Source organism: Aulostomus chinensis, chromosome 12 (genome assembly GCF_037954235.1).
Source record: "Aulostomus chinensis isolate RoL2024-O1b breed Wild chromosome 12, RoL_Achi_v1.0, whole genome shotgun sequence".
NCBI classification, from domain to species: domain Eukaryota; kingdom Metazoa; phylum Chordata; class Actinopteri; order Syngnathiformes; family Aulostomidae; genus Aulostomus; species Aulostomus chinensis.
Window position 1 is genome coordinate 18,959,976 of NC_141331.1, and position 18,648 is coordinate 18,978,623.

Here is an 18,648-nt window from a genome sequence, read left to right on the forward strand (position 1 = left end):
ATGTTTTGTAATTCTCTGGGAATCAAATATTACTGTTCATAACATGTTACATTTCTTCCTCTGGCTAATTATTGCAAACTTGACATGTAAAAATGTGTTCATACATATTGAGGGACGGCAAGAGAAGAGTAGAAGTTGCAAATATTTATTGTAAAATGTAAGTTGTTTATGAACATGTAAAAAAAACCCAATAGCAAACAGATAAATAATGAGCACAAAAATTGTGTCAGTTAATTTTTTACAGTGTATATTGAATAAAGTGTATTTCAACATGATCATGTAAATCTATTAAAATACTTAACCATCATATCCATATAATATGCTTGCAATGCCCCAAAAAAATAAGCACAAAATGCCAGGAAAACTACAAAGTGCTTATGGAAAGAACACCACAATTAGATTTACTTGAATCCGTGTAGACTGGGTATACATACATTTAACATCCACTACTTTGAAATCACTCATCCTGATCTCCTAGTTTATTACTCCTCCTCCTAATGTCACCACAGACTTCAGCATCAGCTTCATCAGATAGTTGAGACAAGGATGGACCCACTTTAGTGCTGTCCTCACTTCCCCCATTGGTATGCAAAGTATGCAAGATCTGGTCGCTGGGGCGTTTCCAAGACTTTCGAGTGGCAATCCAGAGGATCAGAGCTCCAAAAACCACCAGGAGGACACCCAAAACATTCACAAATATTGCCTCTGGGGGAGAGTCCTTATACTTTGGATTGCTCCTTAATGACAAAGCACAAAGAGTAAAGTTATGCTGCAAGTTAACGAGTAACAGCTCGGTCGCAATGTTAATAAGCTTTAATGGTCTTCATTTTGTAATACTTACAGGCCAAATATGAGTTTCTCTGTGATGCCCATGAGCGCCACGGCTATCACACATGTAAAGAGTAAAAGACCACTGTAGACATGATAGGGCATACATGCTGCTCTCCAGGATACAGGTGTAACAGGTAGCAGGTACAAGGCAACACCTACGACAAGCTGCTCGTAGAAGAAAGAGAGAAAAATACTCTTTTCAGGTACCCAACAAGACTGAGGTTCATTAGAGACAATTTAAGAGAGACGTTTAATTTTTTGGTGTTCTGAAAGACTAAGTGCGTGTGTTTCAGGAGAACAATTGTTATCCATTGTCACTGTAGTGCTTTATAAACCAAGTAAAACAAACATAAAGATGTTTAGATCACATTCATGTCAAAATATTTTATGAGAACTCAAATCTGGACAATTAATTACCAGAAGCAATATTGAATCATACAGTCTGGGTATGATATTCGCCATCTCTTATAGATACTCAAGAACAGTCACCATTTACCTGAAGACAGTATAGTATTACAGCGGCCAGGCCTAACCAGCTGTGCAGGCTGTACATGTTGGGAATTTTAGCAGTGTTGTGGAAGTCAAAAACAGCAACCAAAGACACCACGGCAAAAATGAAGGCCAGTAAATTCAAGCCTGCGTGGATAAGCTTCATCACTAGTTTGCTGCACTGCCAGGTCCAGGGGAGTCTGTACACAATGATGGCTGACGGAGAGAATCACAGACAGAAGTATGAGGCAAAGGTGAGGTATTTGTCTAACGCTCGTTTAAGTTTTGAAATAATGAGTTTAAGGAAGATATTTTCAAAGTGTGAGGTGGCCTCCAGGCTCCCTGAATGGAGATGAACTAAAAGTATTAGTTATCAGAGCAGCCTAAATGTATGTGATTTGGTTACAGATAGGGTAAAGAAATAAAATATTTTGGAGAAAATGTTTTACCATAATACACTGTACACGGTAGTATTAAGAATACCCAAGAGTCAGTAACTAATGGAAGACACAGGACCGGCCAGTTTCATGTAGTTGGTGTACAAGTTGTGTTAAACAGCAATATTAAGTTAGCTTGGCTGATAGTTAATTGTCTTTGGGCTCAAACAACGTGACATCACCCAGAAACAATCATGTAAGGAGAGTTAAGGGGGTGCCTCCTTCCAAGCTTTGTCTGGGGGTGTGTCTCACTTTGAAAAGCCCTGATTTACTGGATGCTAAAACCTACAGTAATTTATATTGAAAAACAACAACCCAACTTTCTCACAACAATGGGCTTCATTCATGAAATGTTCTAGTACACTATAGCACAGACTTTACTTTTCATGAATGAGGCCCAGTATCAGTCATAAACACATCTTTCAGGTTTCTGTGGAGGCGAATCACTCGTGTTGTTGTTCAGTCATTATTCCCAAACTAACTTGTGTTTGACGTCAACAAACACTTGCTTCAAAACACTCGTAACACGTGGCTACTTGTGGTTTCTTATCTACACCAGACACATTGACTGAGCGGTTTCAGGGAAGTTTACGCCTTTCTCATCATTCCAGCCGTGAAAGCGATCCTTTCGTTGTCTTCAGCAGTCCTGTTTACGTTTCTTATTCCATCTAAAAACACACACACACACACACACACACACACACTCCATAAAAAGAGCTCCTCTCACCAATCCCCTGCAGGAAAATAAAGCCGCTGACTACCAGCAGCGGATGCCAGTTGAACTCGGCCAGTCCTCCGTCCCAGCCGAGACCTTCCTTGAAGTGGAGGACCCATCTCAGCACGAATACTATGGAGATCAAGCCGACAGCTGCTGCAGCGCACAGACAGACCAGGAAGTGTTTAAAGTTCTCCATCGCCATCGTTGTTGGCAGCAGCAGAACAGGGAGACTTGAGTGGAGGTGCTGTTACCGAACCTCAGGACTCAAGTAGCGACTGAGGAGGAGGACGGGGCGGTCACATGACCCACTGCTGTGTAAATGTCTGGAGGAAAAAAGTGTTTGGTAACTTCACGGGTTACAAAAGAGACCGGAATCGTTAAAAAAAAAAAAGTTTTGCTGTGTCATCCTCTGACGACTGCTTATGTTTTTTTTTCGTGAAGAGTGTGAATAACACTGCCCCTTCACCAGGTGGCAGGAATTTAACATGTTAACTTGAAAGGAGATGAAGCTTTAGTGAAACTTCAGCCCAATTTCTTTTTTTAGATTTGGCTAATTTAATCGGGATATTGCAGGTAAAAACCCACGCTTCACACAGGAGCACCTCTATGCTCTCTGAGAGTAGTAGTGTTCGGAGAAATGGATATGTGGTATGCCCTCCAACCCACCTGACCTCAGGTCAGCTCTCAGCAAGTCACTTCAATGTGAGGCTAGATTCACCGATGCTCCTTAACACGCTTGTTAGTTTTGAATAACAAGTCCCACGCCATCTGACGCTGTGTTGAGCAAAATGCATGAATTGCAGTGGCACGCTCCTCATTGACCTTTCACAAGTGTATTTTCATAATTCCAGGGTCCCACCTTCCCCAGCTAAGCCTTTTCTTATTGAGTTTGGGTCAAATTTAACCGGTTTCAGGTTAAAATCACTATTTATTCCAACAAAGCTTTCGCAAGTATAAACACAGCTAAACAAATAGCTACAGATCTGAGACAATAATTAAAGGTAGGGCTTTGACTCAGTGAGGTCACCCTGTCCACACAACCACTTATAACATCCACCAAGCAGGCTGATGGATGAGCTCAGTTTGTCTGTCTGGCTGCAGGATTGCCTTCTATGTCAAGGACAGATTTTCATGAAAATAGAACCACAGATGTGTTACAACTCAGAAAAGAACCCACGAAGGGTACATCACGATCACAAAAGATCCAGGAAATATTGAGTGGACATGATATACCCAACACTTACAGGGATGAACATCAGAAAGGGAGGAGCTACCGATGCTGGGGTGCATTGCACTGGATTTATATTTCCATACCAAATAAACTCTTTGTTGGTGCATTAGAGAAACCCATGAACATATGGGTGAAGGAGAACAGGAATAGATAAAAAAAAATACGAGGAAATGAATAATTATAATATATGAATACACAAAGTGGTAATTTGTCAAATACAGATTTTTTTCTCATATCCGTAAACATTTTCAAATTTATTTGCAGATTGAAAGAAAACACTGAAGTTGATTACTACCATGGTACATCAGCTGCAGTCCGTTACCACGTCCCCATTATGAGCATGTAAATCTGGAGAACACGGGAATTAAACTCCTTCAAAATGAGCATGCAAGCTCTGCTGACTTTAGTAAAGCAAACAATGTTGTTTCAGGACTGCGAGAGTGTAAACTCATCAAATTTGAATGAGGTGAGATGACAATGGGAGGAAACACCGCAGGAAACAATTTTTAAGGAAGCAAATTTGATCTCAAAAATTCGTATGGAAACAAGTATCAAATATCTTAATATCGGCACGATCGGGATGGAAAGAAAAGGAGGTAAATAATTCAGGAAACATGTTTTTATTTTGACTTTAGTATAAAATCCTTCGTGTTCATAGGTGAGAGAGAGAAGCAACATGACCAAGCATAGTTTACACAAAAATGACAACGATCCAAATGTGAAAACACACATTAATTTAAAACGAACACTTTACAGAGATCAAAAACATTTTTTATAAAGTAGCTATCAAATGTGTCCCACAAACTCACAATTAGATGGTGGCCTTGAGTTTGTAAACATGACAGCAGAAGTTGGTGTTCTTTTGTTCAATGTGAACAACTGTGTCCTTGTCAAAGAACAACTCATGCCGGTAGGTCTGAAACAACAGATGAGAGCACACTTGAGCCCATTTGCACTTCAGCCAAAACATTTTGCTGTCAGGCCAGGTGACTCACCTCATCCCACGGTTCAGCCAGCTCAAAGACCCGCAGTAACTGTCCAGTTTGGTTGTCATGCAGTCGGATTTGAGCTCTTCCTTCCCCCACTTCACCGTCAGTCACCACCACAGCCAGAAGGTCCAGCTCATCCTCGTATTCCACCATTCGGAAAGTCTGAAAAAAACACAGCTGTTAACACAGAGGCTTTGCACAGTTTTCTATGGACATATATCAGTGAGTAAAGTTTCACTTAAATGCTAACCATCAAGAAAAAAACACTTAATTTTTCATGTAACTCCTTGCTCCTGACGTCTATTGTGTACCATTTGTAACGGAACATCAAGCTTGTACAGACACTTAGCAGGGAGGTACAAATTTGATGTCAGGGGTTAAGAGTTTAAAAATAACCATCAGGCTTTGCTTCCTGTCTGTAGGACAAAGAACAAATTTGTGAGCAAGAACATTTCACGAAGGAGGTCGGTTTTATTGTATTTTTTCAACTGTTCAGATGTTTCCAAAATTTTCAGGATTTTTTGTAAATGTTTATTGACTGATAAAAAGATTTAATGTTTAATATGTTTGAAAACAAGAAAAACAAAACCGAGAATTGAGATCAAATTAGACATGGTCGATCAGTATTCACCAAAAGTAGCTGCTCATCCTCACATTATCTCACCACCTCTGCAACTAGCAGGAAGAAGTTTTTCCCTGTTACTTTCAAAGTTTTCAAGGGGGAACAACAAAGCCAAAGCATCTTCTTCTGGAATCTTGTTTATTTTATCAAGCAGAGCCATAATGCAGCGGATTGGATCAGTTATGAAAGAAGAAACATGGACAATCACCTCTTGATCGGGGTCATCATCCAGCTGCTGAAGTCTTCTCTTCACCACGCGGCCTGATGCGGTGACTGTAACTTGTGAGGTTTGCTACAGGAGGTGGACAGCACAAACTAGCTGGAGTTAAAGGAATAAAAGCACAAGCATCTTGCTTCATTTTTGGCTCTGTTCTAATCAGTCTTCCTCAAACAAACATGAGCCTGATTCTTTACTGTTGTCCTGACTGTCCACTCTTGTAAAGTACATGAGCAGTACACTTACGGTGTTGGTTCGATGAGTCGTCATGGAGAAGTCTTCAACTACCTCCGACGGCAAAATACTATTCAGCTCACCAAGGATTTTGAGGACACTGGGAGGAAGAACAAGCCCGATGTATTCCAATTAAAACGTACATGTACTGTACAGACACCACAGAACATGATCGTTTTAGCTGTAGAGACCTTAACCCTTGATTCAGCAGGAATGTCGCAGGCTGGCTTTACAGGACAAAAAAAAATCCCCCAATTTTTTTTTTCATGCAACTGCAGTCTTTTGCTCTTTTTTGTGATAAGCCACATCAGATGCGATGAAGAGAGGCGTTGAAGTTGAGTATCGAGGGTTTTACACCAGACAACTTAGTTTAAGAAAATCAATGTTTCACTGTGTAAAGCAGCCTAAGGATTCATTTGTTTCAGAGTTTATTCCATTCAGTGCACCTGAGAATTTTACTACGGGTGGTTGAGACATGGTGGTAAAACTCACTTAATGGTGGTTGGTCCGATATGAATGATTCTTCCTGAGTCGTCAGGGTGGAAGAAAATTCCGTCACTCTCTAGAGAGCAGCAGTTCATATTCTGGATTCCATTTGTTGCCTAGAAAAAAAATTACATTACACTTAAAAGCTATGACTTGCATTAAACCCAACTACCCACAAAGTGCACACGCATAATATAGAGCTCCATAACTGTGATGTAACTGCGCCCATTAAAGTCTGCAGAGCACTAACAACTTATGCTCACACCATTCTTGACAAATAAAGCTTTAAATCTTAAAGGTTAATGATTACACACGGAAATGTTTGGCGATGAGGACCAGTTTAATAGCTTCCTGCTTCGATCTGTTCTAAATGTTTGCATTTAAATTAAATACATGATAAATACACAAAGGAGCACATCCTCTGCAGTTTACAGGTTTGATTCTGTGCTGCTCCATCCTGCAGAAGAACACAAAGACTGTCAAAAACATGTGAGGGCCTCCTCTCCCTGACAGTTTCAATAGGCTCAATTTGGCAGCAGTTAAGCTGACCACACAACAAAGAGGGAATAAATATATATATAAATATATATATTTATATTCAAATGAAATGTTCTAGACTATTCCGTAGAATGTATAAACATACCATAATGCTGTCCTTGAGTGAGCAGATGTGATAAGTGCCCTTGTGACATTTTTGGGGTGGCGTGTGGATGTAGTGCCATGGGAAGCCTCCAATCTGAACACCGTTGTTAGAGCAGGACACTTCGAAAAGCACCGGAGGGCAATCTGTCAGAAGAATACAAACTAAAGACTCAAGATTTTGAAAAACAAAAAAAACAAAAAACCTGCTCACAGTGGCTAAGTGAGTCCAATAAACATGCAACTGGATTTACCTGTGATCTGGATATTTACCGGGATGCCAAACGGAGCATCTCCCACGGTTTTGCCTCCAAGTAGAGAACTCTGCTCTTTGAGTGTCAACTTCTCTACCATGTACTGAAAACAAAGGAAGGGCTCTTGAAAACACGTATGAGATAAAACAGCTGCAACAAGAAGATGTTGCCATGTTTCCTCATCGCTCTGTGAATGCGTGAGACAACCAGAGTCCATTCACTCCTGTAAGAGTCTACATGATCTCTAATACGTTTGCAAAGCGTGACCAAGGTGCGAGTGCTGTGCTCACAGCTTCATTCCTTGAATTCAGTTGCATGTTGATAATCCCGTTTTGTTTATATTATTAATCGGTCGCAAAATAAAAATAGTTTAACACACAGTGAATCTGAGTTGTGTTATTTTGACGGGAAAAAAAGTTAGCCTGTCAGCTATAAATTACCATCAATCTTGAAGGCCAGTGAAAATGGGAGTATCAAACATTCTGATACCAAATTTTGTATATCATTTGGGCTTCTCACCATCGACAAACACTGCAATAATCTGACTAAATAAAGGTCATCTTTGTTGTCATCTACTTATTCATAGCTAATCTGAGCTAATCCAGTGCCATTTCTCTGTCTAATGAAATTCATTTTTTGAATACTAGAGTTCAATACTGTGGTACTGAATTACCGACACCAGGCAAATCTATGGGGAAAAATGGTGTCATCAAACACTGATGGGTTTGTGTGTCCATAGAACACCATTTTTCAGGACTTACTTGGATGTAATAACAATGACAACCTTATGGTTTAATAGTGAGCGGGTCAGATCAAATACCCACCCTGTGCACAATGTGCTCAAAGCTGAAGAGCTTCACTGACTTGTTGCCGTAGGATGCAGCAAGGACCCCTTGAGACAGAACAACATCAGTAACAGTGTTGCCAAATATCTGCAAGATTGAGATGAATTAGATTTGAATTGTAGCACAGTATTCATCAGAATCACGTCACAACAAATCTGTTTACCTTTTTGTTGACCTCCATAACGCCCACAATTTGCAAGGGGAAAACCTGAAAGATGGCCAGATGCATCACTGTGTTCTGAGTGATACCTGCCTGAAAAAAACAATCACACACACACACACACACACAAAAATGACCTGATATAATTCTGTCCTCTGAGCGCTCGTGTTAACTCTGACAATAGATTTGCAGAAAATTTAACAATAAAAATAGCCATCAATTTTGAAAAAGGATAAATTGCTGAGGTCATTTATCGTATAATATGTGAGAATTAACAAGGTTTTCAATTTCGTAACTGGAAATGAAAACCTATGTTTGTTTGGCTTTAAGGCAAACTGGCAAATAGAAGATATGCATATAATGTTTAATTACATCTTATTTCCTCATTGATTCTCCTGGTGTCAGTAATTCTGTATAAGAATAATCAACACGTGCTCAATGCATGAGCTCTGATAATTTTGTGATTTTGGAAATTTTCCAAATTCAATCAACTAAAATAATGAATGTTAATTAATAATCACGACTGTCAAACCTTGTCTAATGATGCATAAAACTCCAATCACAAGATTCCGCATGTATTTTCCTCCATTCACGCAAAATTCATGGCCTGCAATATCATCGGATTATGTGTCAATTCATACTTTGTCCTGTCACACTTCCATGAGGAATTAATCCCATTAAACTTCCTACCTGTTGTGCTAAGGGTGTTTCTTTCTTTTGGACAGATTTAACATAGAACATCTCTTGAGAAACATCCCAGCAAAGATACCTAAAAAGAATAGCAGCACGGACTCATGTACAAAGTTTGGAAATTAATGAAGAAGTATACATTCCCCTTAAAGAGAGCTGGACTGGGAATATTGAAGGGAATACCTGAACTTGTGGTTAGAGGAGAGGAAAACTCTCTCCAGCTCTTCTCCCGTTTCAGGTGATAGGCGATATAGCCAGTTATTGGCTGTCAAAACCAAGAGGCTGGGCTTCTGATGGGAAGGAGAGGCTAATGTCTGGTCCTGTTAAAACAATAGATTCAAGAATACACCGCAGGTTCAGTGCAAGGGCCTCAATAAAGCAAATACATCAATGGCCATTAGTTTCTGGTCACTTACAAGGGGACTCTGACACAGCAAGGCATCTTCAAACTTGTCCAGTTTAGAGCGCTTTGGCAATTTGTATAAAATTTGAGGCTCTGAATGAACACTGAAAAATGTAGTAGAGAATAAAATTTTCCAGAGAAAATAATGAATGACACTTTCCTGATACTGAAATGCAGCAGCGCAAGTATGATTAATGTCCCGAAACCTCGGAATTATTTGGTAATACATCCATTTATCCTTTTTCATTAAAAACATTATACCTTTTCTATTCAAAAGAGAAATGTGATGAAATGATTCATACAAGATTCATCCCAACATATCTGAAACAAATGATTACCATCCCTTATCACTAAACATTCAGTGAAAATGAGAGTACGATTCAGGAGTGAATCCGTCTCTGATCTTCATCACCTCCATTAACTCTGAATGTCATGTCACTGCTCCAGTAATCTTTATAATCATACATGCATCTGCTTTTGCCCAGCAATTTAACAATGCATGCATCACAACATTTTTACTACTGCCTGTCACTTGAAGCTCCTCCAAAATATCTGACATAAACATAAGCTAATGTATCATGCAAGGGCAGACACAGACTTTAATTTCTTTAGATAAGAATAAACCTAGATAATTTCACAATAAAATAAGACTCATTCTTGCCAATTTGAACATATCAGAGCTTTATCAGTATTATTTTACTGAGGTCTGAAAACAAGCTAATGAGATATACTCACCAGCTGTAGCAGCTTTGGTAATTCTCAAAGTAGATTTTACCATTTTCATATGTTATCGTGGATTTTGAGGTCTTGCTCCACACTTTCTTGAAATCTCTGTTGTCCTATTATGTTGTGAAAAATAAAAATGTTGCTAAAAATGAATGGAAGTCAGTTTTCTACATGTTAAATGCATTATATGTTTCATTACCTGTAGGATGATGCCTCTTAGAACCTTCAAGTTGAGTCTGGTCAGGGTTCCAGCATCCCGGATCCCTCTGCCCCTCCGGTTCAACATCTCGGCGGCGTTGACTCTGCGTTTTCTCCGGTTTGGCGCCATCAAGCCGTGGCATCGTTTACTACAGCCTCATCTGATTGCTTGCGGGTAGGCAATGAGGAGGTGAGTGCAACGCCAGAGCTAATAAGCCAGATAATAAGTATTTAAGGAACTTTTTCGAGTTTGGCAGTGTGAAGCTGTTCAGCTGCTTGTATTCCACCACCTCCCTCCACTAGGGTCCCACTGACTTTAGTTACAGCTAACTAAGTTTAGCCCGTCTTAAGGTAGCTAATGGCGCCGGATTTAGCCTGCTGTTCAAAGATTGGTTGAGCCGAGACGTCCAGGGGTCGAAAACATCAAGTGTAATCTACAGTTAAAAGCTGGTGTAAAATTGTCTTACTTTTTTTTTTTTTACCGTTGTGGCGAGGGTAGCTGTTTTTGTGTAGTAGTTATTTTGCGTTTGCTGAACCCTCTTCATCCAGCTTTGTAGTTCTTCTTCTTTTAACTAAATGGCTGATAGCAACCATTAGTTTTAAGGTACATGCTGCCACCTACTGTACCGGAGTATGAAGCAGGGGGAATATGCTACCAATTCTCAAGCTAAACTCCCTGAATTCTATTTAACATCCCGTCTCCTTCAAATATAATATCCGTGTGTTGATAACCACTCTGCTGCTGAGTAGCTTGGAGCTAGCCTTATCCTCTCTTCCTTATATTTCCTATGTGTTATCGTATATGTTCTGCCTTCTCTGTAATTTTAATTTGAACACATTCATTTGACATATTAACAATTTAAAAAAAAATTATATAATGTAGTATATAATAATAATAATAATAATAATAATAATGATGATAATAATAATAATAATAATTTCAACCCTGTTTTACAGATCTTGGAGGCATAAGATTGTGAAAGGGGTAAGTACCATTATTTCAAAATAAATATTGAAATATTTTTAAGATGCCTATTAAGACTGATGGTACACCATTGGCACCTTCAGCCACAGAAGAGTGTTAATCAGTGGAATCACCTGTTAAAGTGTTTGGTTAGAAGGAAAACCTGCATACACATGGCCCTCCATGGCACATGATTGCCCACCCCTGGTTTACAGTTAATTCTAACATTTTAAAAAGTTTTCTCTTTATCACAAAATCCACACTTTCCTTCATTATATTAATGATATTTATTTTAAATGACGCCCCCTTTAATCCTGTACTAAACACAAATATTCTGGTTTCTTCTCTCTGGGTTCTCCACATGCTTCTACTTATCCGTGGATTTTGACCAACCTTCCTGTTTTCTCTTCCTCTCTCTGCTTTCGTCACCTTTCTTTTAACTTGTGATTAATTGTTGCTCTCGTTTCCGTTTGACTAAAGGTCAGTGTGATGTCTGTTGGATTTGATTTGTTTGTTTGATTTGTGGTTTCCCTGTCAGCCGAATGCTTCCTATATTTTCTGGTATTGAAAATGTCACACTGTCACATGTTTAGTTTTGATTATCTGTAGAGAGATGGTGTATTTTAAATACATTCATCTCTTACAATGTTGTACTTTCCTGCAGAGTAAATGCATAAACTACAGAGCCTCTCTGCAGCCATTCTGGCTAAAGAGTGTATTCGATTGTCCACAAGACTTAAGAGCACAGGAGGAAGACCTTCAGCTCCACTGGGTTCAAGGATTCTCGCCAATCCTGATGACATCTTTAAGCACAACGTGTGGTCTGGAATAAAAAAATCTTTATTATTATTATTATTATTATTATTATTATTATTTAGTAGTACATAAAACATAATTTCAGATGTCTTAGAAAGTGTTCAAAATAAGACCACCCACTTGACAGTGTGTTTTTGTTTCAGGGATCATGTACAGTGGACAGAGGAAGATAAAGAAAATGCACGACAGAAAGTAGTAGAAAACTCCAGTGTCCGCATTCCTTTAAAGGAAGGAGGTAAGTGTGTATTTTTCCAAGTTGGATGAGATAGGGGGTACATTACAAACAGCTTTGTGAAAATAATCGGAAATCTCTTCCATGCAGGTAAATTCGACACAGAAGCTTGCTGGTATTGGGATAAGTTTTACGAGCTCCACCAGGATAAATTCTTCAAAGACCGCATGTGGCTATTTTTAGAATTCCCAGAACTGCTTCCTTTGGATGCAAAAAAGCAAGCTTTAAACAGGTGTCAGGGTGATCAGCAGGCAGAACACCCACCAGCGAACGAGTCCAGCGGGGGGACCAGACGCCAGGATAGAGACGCCCCCAACTGTCAGGAGTTGTGTCACAAAGCAGCACTGGAAGCAAATGACACATCTTTCCCTGGACAGCACGCAGCTTTCAAAATCCTGGAGGTTTTCCAGTTTTTTATATATATGTGTAAAAATAAATTTGGATTTTTATCATTCTGACAGTTAATATTACAAAACTAGGATATGCTATATTAACTGCTTCATTACAAAAACACACAGACTGGCTTTGGTCTGTTTCACTAAGTACAATTATACATAAAATATATATTTTCTCTTAACAGGTCGGTTGTGGGGTTGGTAACAGTGTATTTCCTATTGTTAATAACATCAAGTAAGTACATATTTGAGATATTATCCTGTTTTTCTGTATGTTTTAGGGTTTCAAATAGACGCAATTTTGACCAAAAAGAGAAAAAATACTTCTGTATAATAATATGCTTAATTTGATCAACCATACATCTTCTAAAACCCACATCCCTGTTTGAGTGTTACAGAACATGCACAGTAGCTGTGTGCAAATGTGCAAGTATTCCTAACTAACATGCACACTGGAACGAGAAATGTAATTGGTTTTTCCTTTGCCCAGACTACATTTCTCCATGAAGTTTGGTGACAATCAGCCAATATTTTTTCTTTTGCATAATCCTGTTGAACAAACAAACAAACACTGATCAAAACAAAACAAAACCAAAAAAAACTCCCTGGAGGGTGTCATTATTAGCAGTTTGCTGCTCCTGTCTGATCTTTAGGATTGCTGGTTCTTAATTTATTTGCTACATTTTGAGGACACCTGGAAAGATGCAGATATCACTGCTGAGTTCTCGGTAACAATGGGCAGAGCAGAGGAAGGAGATGCAGCCGTCTTCAGGATTTGGAATGCATTTTACATTTTCACTCACAGGGATGATTTATGTTCCAGCAGTGGTGGGGAGGAAAGCAGATCTGTTGTCCACATGACTTTCCATGTACTTTTTTCTGCATTAGAGAGTAAAAAATACACAATATGATACATTAGTTTAAACATGATATATTATGAGGGGCAGCATGGCTCAGAGGTAGAGTGGCCGTCTCTGGTTTGATCCTCACTTCCCCCGGTGACCATGCTGAAATGTCCTTGAGCCAGAAACTGAACCCCTAATTGCTCCTGATGGCCTTGCGACAGACTAATCCAATGTAATCTGAGTAATATAGATGAGTTTTGAAGTTACACTGAGGGTTCTAAGAGTTGTAAAGTTGTTTGTTCTTTTTCACAGAGACAAAGATGCATTTTTATATTGCTGTGACTTCTCGCCATGCGCTATCCAACTTGTCAAGGTAAACAATTCTAATATCGATTGGTATGAACAACCAAATTGCATGCTGTCAGGGTTAATAATATAGCCACTGGATAGATACATGAATAGAGGTGTTGATGTATTGAAACACGCATATGTTATATATACACACCAATTTTAGGTACACCTAACACAGCAGCCCAAGAATTAATGATCATTTTATGTGATGTAGAGAGGTTTTGATTCATTAAATTATTATTTTGAGGAGCTTTAATGTCAGAGGTGTCTTAGTTATTGTATGTCACATATGAGAATCATAAGAAATTAAATTAAAATGTCTTCACAGAGTGTCAAAGTTGAAATATCCGGCTCAAGGGCTTTCTCGTTGTTTTGAAGTATTAAATCACAAGGTCTTTTTTTTTAATCCCGTAAAAGATTTGTTAAAGTTGTCTTTAATTTGATATTGAAATATCAAATAAATCATGGCTAACATCTGTATCAGTATAAAAGTATGAGTTAATACAATTTTGCTAAATGCAGAAACATTGGATTAATTAACAGCAGTCACACAATAATGTATACACTTCTGTTCCAGCACCCGTTTAGACTCATGATTATCTTTTTAGTTTAGAATTCATACATTTTTTTTCCTTGAAATAATGGGCTCTGTTACTTTCTTCTTGTTGCGACTGAAAGCCTGAAGCTGACAGACATCTCATGAGAGTAATAGCATGAAGTCAAAGTGATGATCTTATTATAACTAATGATTGTAGTCAAAGTGTGTTCCCCCTGAAGAGCAACGCTCAGTGGGGAAAAAAGATGAACATAATGCGAACGAAATATGATGACTACAAACTGTGCTATCTAATTAGTTGCCTAACCTGTGCACTCAGATATTGCATGATAATAGTACTAATGGAATGAGTTCAGAAAGATGGAAATTGTAGTTGACATTTTAACCTGAAAAGAAAAGAACTGCAAAAGTCATAGTGCCTGTTCACTGACTGACAAGCATCTTACATGGTGGTGAGGAGTGATTGTGTAGATTAGTTGGTTTAATATGAATTCTGAAATTTGTTCAGTTGTTAAGACTTGCAGTGCTGTGCTACTTTTGTGGCTGTGCTACAGTGCGGAGATTTAAGTTTTGGAAACGCTTACCTTATTTCCCTCACCCAGGACCATCCAGACTATGATGATTCTATTTGTCACGCCTTTATTCATGACATTTGTGAGGAGGACGCCACGTTTCCCTTCCTCCCTCACAGTCTGGATGTGATTCTCGCAGTCTTTGTCCTCTCATCCATTCATCCAGACAGGTGGGTGAAGGTGACAGTGCAAAAACCACTGCCATGTTGTAGCTGAAACCTGAAGCACGATATCATCCAATACCATAGAATTAAATTTATAAGATCAGCCTCATTTCCCCCATGATCAATCCAACTCTCTGAGCCAGTAACTGGCTGATATCTGATAACAGTACTCTCAGAATGTCATTACAAAACCCCAAATTATGAATAAACTACTCTGTCTGTATGAATTCATCATGTTACATTTAGTATTTTGTTGAACACGATACAAAATTTAACTTCTCGCTTCAACTTGTACTACTTTGCCACACATTTGAATGCATCAGTACCACATAGCCTAGGTCACTTGGATCTCCAGTATCATGGGATTTTAATGTGTTTTTTTTTTTCATCTACAGATTGCAGGGAGTCGTGAACAGACTGTCGACTTACCTCAAACATGGAGGGATATTCCTCTTCCGTGATTATGGGAGATATGACTTGTCACAACTCAGGTTTAAGAAGGGTGAGTCTCAGAATAGCAACAATCGCTTGAATAAATTGACTCCATTATGTGGTGTGTGTGTGTGTGTGTGTGTGTGTGTGTGTGTGTGTGTGTGTGTGTGTGTGTGTGTGTGTGTATCACTGAAGGCATCAAAACTATGAATGAACACATGGAATTATGTAGCAAACAAAAACTGTGAAATAACTCAAAAAATGTTTTATATTTTAGATTCTTCAAAATAGCCACCCTTTGCTTTGATTATTGCTTTGCACACTCTTACCATTCTCTCGATTACCCTCATGAGGTCATCTCCTGAAATGGTTTTCTCACATTCTTGAAGGAGTTCCTAAAGATGCTGAGCACTTGTTGGCCCTTTTGCCTTCAGTCTGCTGTCGATCTCATCCCAAACCAACTGAATTGGGTTTAGGTCAGGTGACTGTGAAGGCCAGGTCATCTGGCGCAGCCCTCCACCACTCTCCTTCATGGTCAAATAGCCCTTACACTGCTTGGAGGTGTTTGAGATAATTGTCCTGTTGCAAAACAAATGAAGGTCCAACTTCACGCAAACCGGATGGGATAGCATGCCACAGCAGCATGCTGTGGTAGCCATGCTGGTTCAGTGTGCCTTCAATTTTGGATAAATCCTTAACATTGTCACCAGCAAAGCAACCGCACACCATCACATCTCCTCCTCCATGCTTCACGGTGGGACCACCGTGTAGAGACCATCTACTCACTTTTTCTGCGTCACACAAGGACATGGCAGGTGGAACCAAAGATCTCAAATTTGGACTCACCAGACCAAAGCCCAGATTTCCACTGGTCTAACGTCCATTCCTTGTGTTTCTTGGCCCAAACAAATCTCTTCTGCTTGTTGCTTTTCCTTAGTAGTGGTTTCTTAGCAGCTATTCAACCATAAAAGCCTGGTTGGCCCAGTCTCCTCTTAACAGTTGATGCAGAGATGTTTCTGCTACTAGAACTCTGTGTGGCATTAATCTGAGCTCTAATCTGAGGTGCTGTTAACTTGGGATTTCTGAGGCTGGTGACGCTGATGAACCGATCCTAAGCAGCAAAGGAGACTCTTGGTCTTCCTCTCCTTGGGCAGTCCTCATGTGAGCAAGTTTCATTGTGGTGCTTGATGGTTTTTGCGACAACACTTGGGGACACATTCAAAGTTCTTGCAATTTTCCGGACTGACTGACCTTCAGTTCTTAAAGTAATGATGGACTGTCGTTTCTCTTTACTTAGCTGGTTGGTTCTTGCCATAATATGAATTCTAACAGCTGTCAACTAAGCAAAGGGCGGCTACTTTGAGGAACCTAAAATATAAAACATATTTACAGAAAATAAAGAATAAACATTAAATGAGAAGGTGACCCCAAACTTTTGACTGTAGTATGCATGTGTTTATAAATAAATATATATACAGTATATATATATGTGTGGTTTATATGTGTGTGTATATATGTATGTATGTATGTGGTTTATATATGTGTGTGTGTGTGTGTGTGTGGGTGTGTGTACATATATATATGTGTGTGTGTGTGCGTGTGTGTGTATAGGCAAACACTTTGATGTTTATGATGATCATTTCATATTCTACAATCAGGACGTTGCCTGTCAGAGAACTTCTACTCTCGTGGAGAAGGAACCTGCGTTTATTTCTTCACTACAGGTATCCCACACTCTCAGATCTGCATATTATTTCTGCAAGCATCAAATTAGTTGCTGACTGGGCCTTTGCCTCTACTGTGAGGTCAATTAGTGTTTTAGGAACACTAATATGATTAGTTAATTGTGGTGTCATGTTAAATTAATCTGAGAACCTGGGGGGGAGGGGGGGGGGGGGCGGCTGGTTGCTGACTGATTTTTCATGTGTTTTTGCAGATGAAGTCCATAGTTTATTCTCCAAGGCTGGACTTGAAGAAGTTCAGAATTTGGAGGACAGAAAACTTCAAGTTAACAGAAGAAAGAAAGTTGTAATGCAGCGGGTGTGGATGCAGAGCAAGTACAGGAAGTCCTGTCAACCATGATAATGCCCCTCCACCTGCAGGACTTATTCAGCCAATCAATCCAAGAAAGTGTGTGTGTTTGTGTTTGACAACTTAGCGTTGTGCAATAAATGCACTGTATAAAACATGTCCAACATATTTTCTACATATATTTGTTCATTTTAAAGATATATAAATGAATCTCTATTCATGAGATTGGTGTTTTGAATCTTTATGTTCTTGATTAGAAATGCACACAGTGGACTAAAAACTTTTGATTCATTTTGAGTCAAACGAAATGTTTATGTTTATCTCAAAGTGAGAACACGTTCTCTAAAAGCCGGGCGTCCAGGAAAATGAAAAGTCGATGGCGAGACAAGATAAAGGAAAATTATCAAATTTACATGATGGGGATCCACAATACTATCAGCATGTCATTAATATGGTCTGATGAACAGTAGACAAATGTTTTGCTCAAGTTTCAAAGAGATAGAACAGGGGGAAAAAATTACGGACTTTTCTGTATATTTTGCAAATAAAGGAAAAAATATTCTAAAATTCACAATCATTTTTGGTGAATACAAAATGCAAATAAAGAACAAACTTGTTTTTAATCCAGGTAATATTGACATCTTTGAATATTAGCTGTCAGCTACATCTGTTTTAAAATATCAGCATCTCTACATCAAAGTCTATTGTGCCCTGAGTGGTGACACATAACAATTTGGCCAGTCTTAAGTCACAATTTTGATATGGTCCTTTACTGTTTTTTTTTTTTACTCGGCATCACAAAATACATTTTATTTCTATCATGCTTACTGATCAAATATTTCATCAGTTTAATGAAAGAATAATGTATTTATCTTCTGGGGAGTTATTACTATGATTCTTTTTCCCCCATTCCCAGGCTAAATGCATTTGCTTTTGGCGGAAATGGTGTTTCGTAACATTTTGATTCATGTTATTTAATTTCTGTGCGGTCTACGCTTTCAGCCTAATAATTTCCATTGTTTGTCTATTATGTTTTAATTTGCTAAAAAAAACAAAACAACATGATTATGTATGAGCTTTTCAAGTAAAGAATATATCTTATCAATTTTTTTCCCGTCATT

The 18,648-nt window shown here is 38.8% G+C and overlaps 3 protein-coding genes across 12 annotated transcripts; 1 reads left to right on the forward strand and 2 right to left on the reverse strand.

Annotated features, from left to right (window-relative positions):
* Positions 1-129: 129 nt before the first annotated feature.
* Positions 130-2,792, reverse strand: cybrd1 (cytochrome b reductase 1). The gene is made up of 4 exons (XM_086220673.1): positions 2,485-2,792; positions 1,328-1,536; positions 842-996; positions 130-737 (listed from the first exon to the last, which is right to left on the reverse strand). The coding sequence occupies exons 1-4, from the start codon at positions 2,675-2,677 to the stop codon at positions 458-460; spliced, it is 837 nt and encodes a 278-aa protein (XP_086076799.1). The 5' UTR covers positions 2,678-2,792; the 3' UTR covers positions 130-457.
* Positions 2,793-3,967: 1,175 nt separating this feature from the next.
* dcaf17 (ddb1 and cul4 associated factor 17) lies at positions 3,968-10,771 on the reverse strand. Of its 6 annotated transcripts, none has more exons than XM_086220678.1 (15): positions 10,652-10,753; positions 10,171-10,337; positions 9,981-10,084; positions 9,259-9,349; positions 9,026-9,162; positions 8,843-8,921; positions 8,156-8,245; positions 7,972-8,079; positions 7,148-7,250; positions 6,898-7,040; positions 6,261-6,370; positions 5,781-5,868; positions 5,526-5,609; positions 4,702-4,857; positions 3,971-4,622 (listed from the first exon to the last, which is right to left on the reverse strand). In XM_086220678.1, exons 2-15 carry the CDS (start codon positions 10,297-10,299, stop codon positions 4,518-4,520), a joined length of 1,527 nt encoding a protein of 508 aa, XP_086076804.1. In that variant the 5' UTR covers positions 10,300-10,337; positions 10,652-10,753; the 3' UTR covers positions 3,971-4,517. The 6 variants fall into 6 exon arrangements, with proteins under 6 accessions (XP_086076805.1, XP_086076804.1, XP_086076801.1 ...); XM_086220675.1 differs by having other exon boundaries at positions 3,972-4,622; positions 10,637-10,771; XM_086220677.1 differs by having other exon boundaries at positions 3,972-4,622; positions 10,171-10,377; positions 10,652-10,755.
* On the forward strand, positions 10,277-18,638 carry mettl8 (methyltransferase 8, methylcytidine). 5 transcript variants are annotated; one of them, XM_086220684.1, is made up of 11 exons: positions 10,277-10,359; positions 11,127-11,154; positions 11,798-11,954; positions 12,093-12,184; positions 12,365-12,582; positions 12,762-12,811; positions 13,734-13,794; positions 14,931-15,070; positions 15,460-15,566; positions 17,155-17,220; positions 17,433-18,638. In XM_086220684.1, the coding sequence occupies exons 3-11, from the start codon at positions 11,803-11,805 to the stop codon at positions 17,576-17,578; spliced, it is 1,032 nt and encodes a 343-aa protein (XP_086076810.1). In that variant the 5' UTR covers positions 10,277-10,359; positions 11,127-11,154; positions 11,798-11,802; the 3' UTR covers positions 17,579-18,638. The 5 variants fall into 5 exon arrangements, with proteins under 5 accessions (XP_086076810.1, XP_086076806.1, XP_086076809.1 ...); XM_086220680.1 differs by having other exon boundaries at positions 11,798-11,949; positions 12,272-12,582; XM_086220683.1 differs by having other exon boundaries at positions 11,798-11,949.
* The last annotated feature ends 10 nt before the right edge of the window (positions 18,639-18,648 follow it).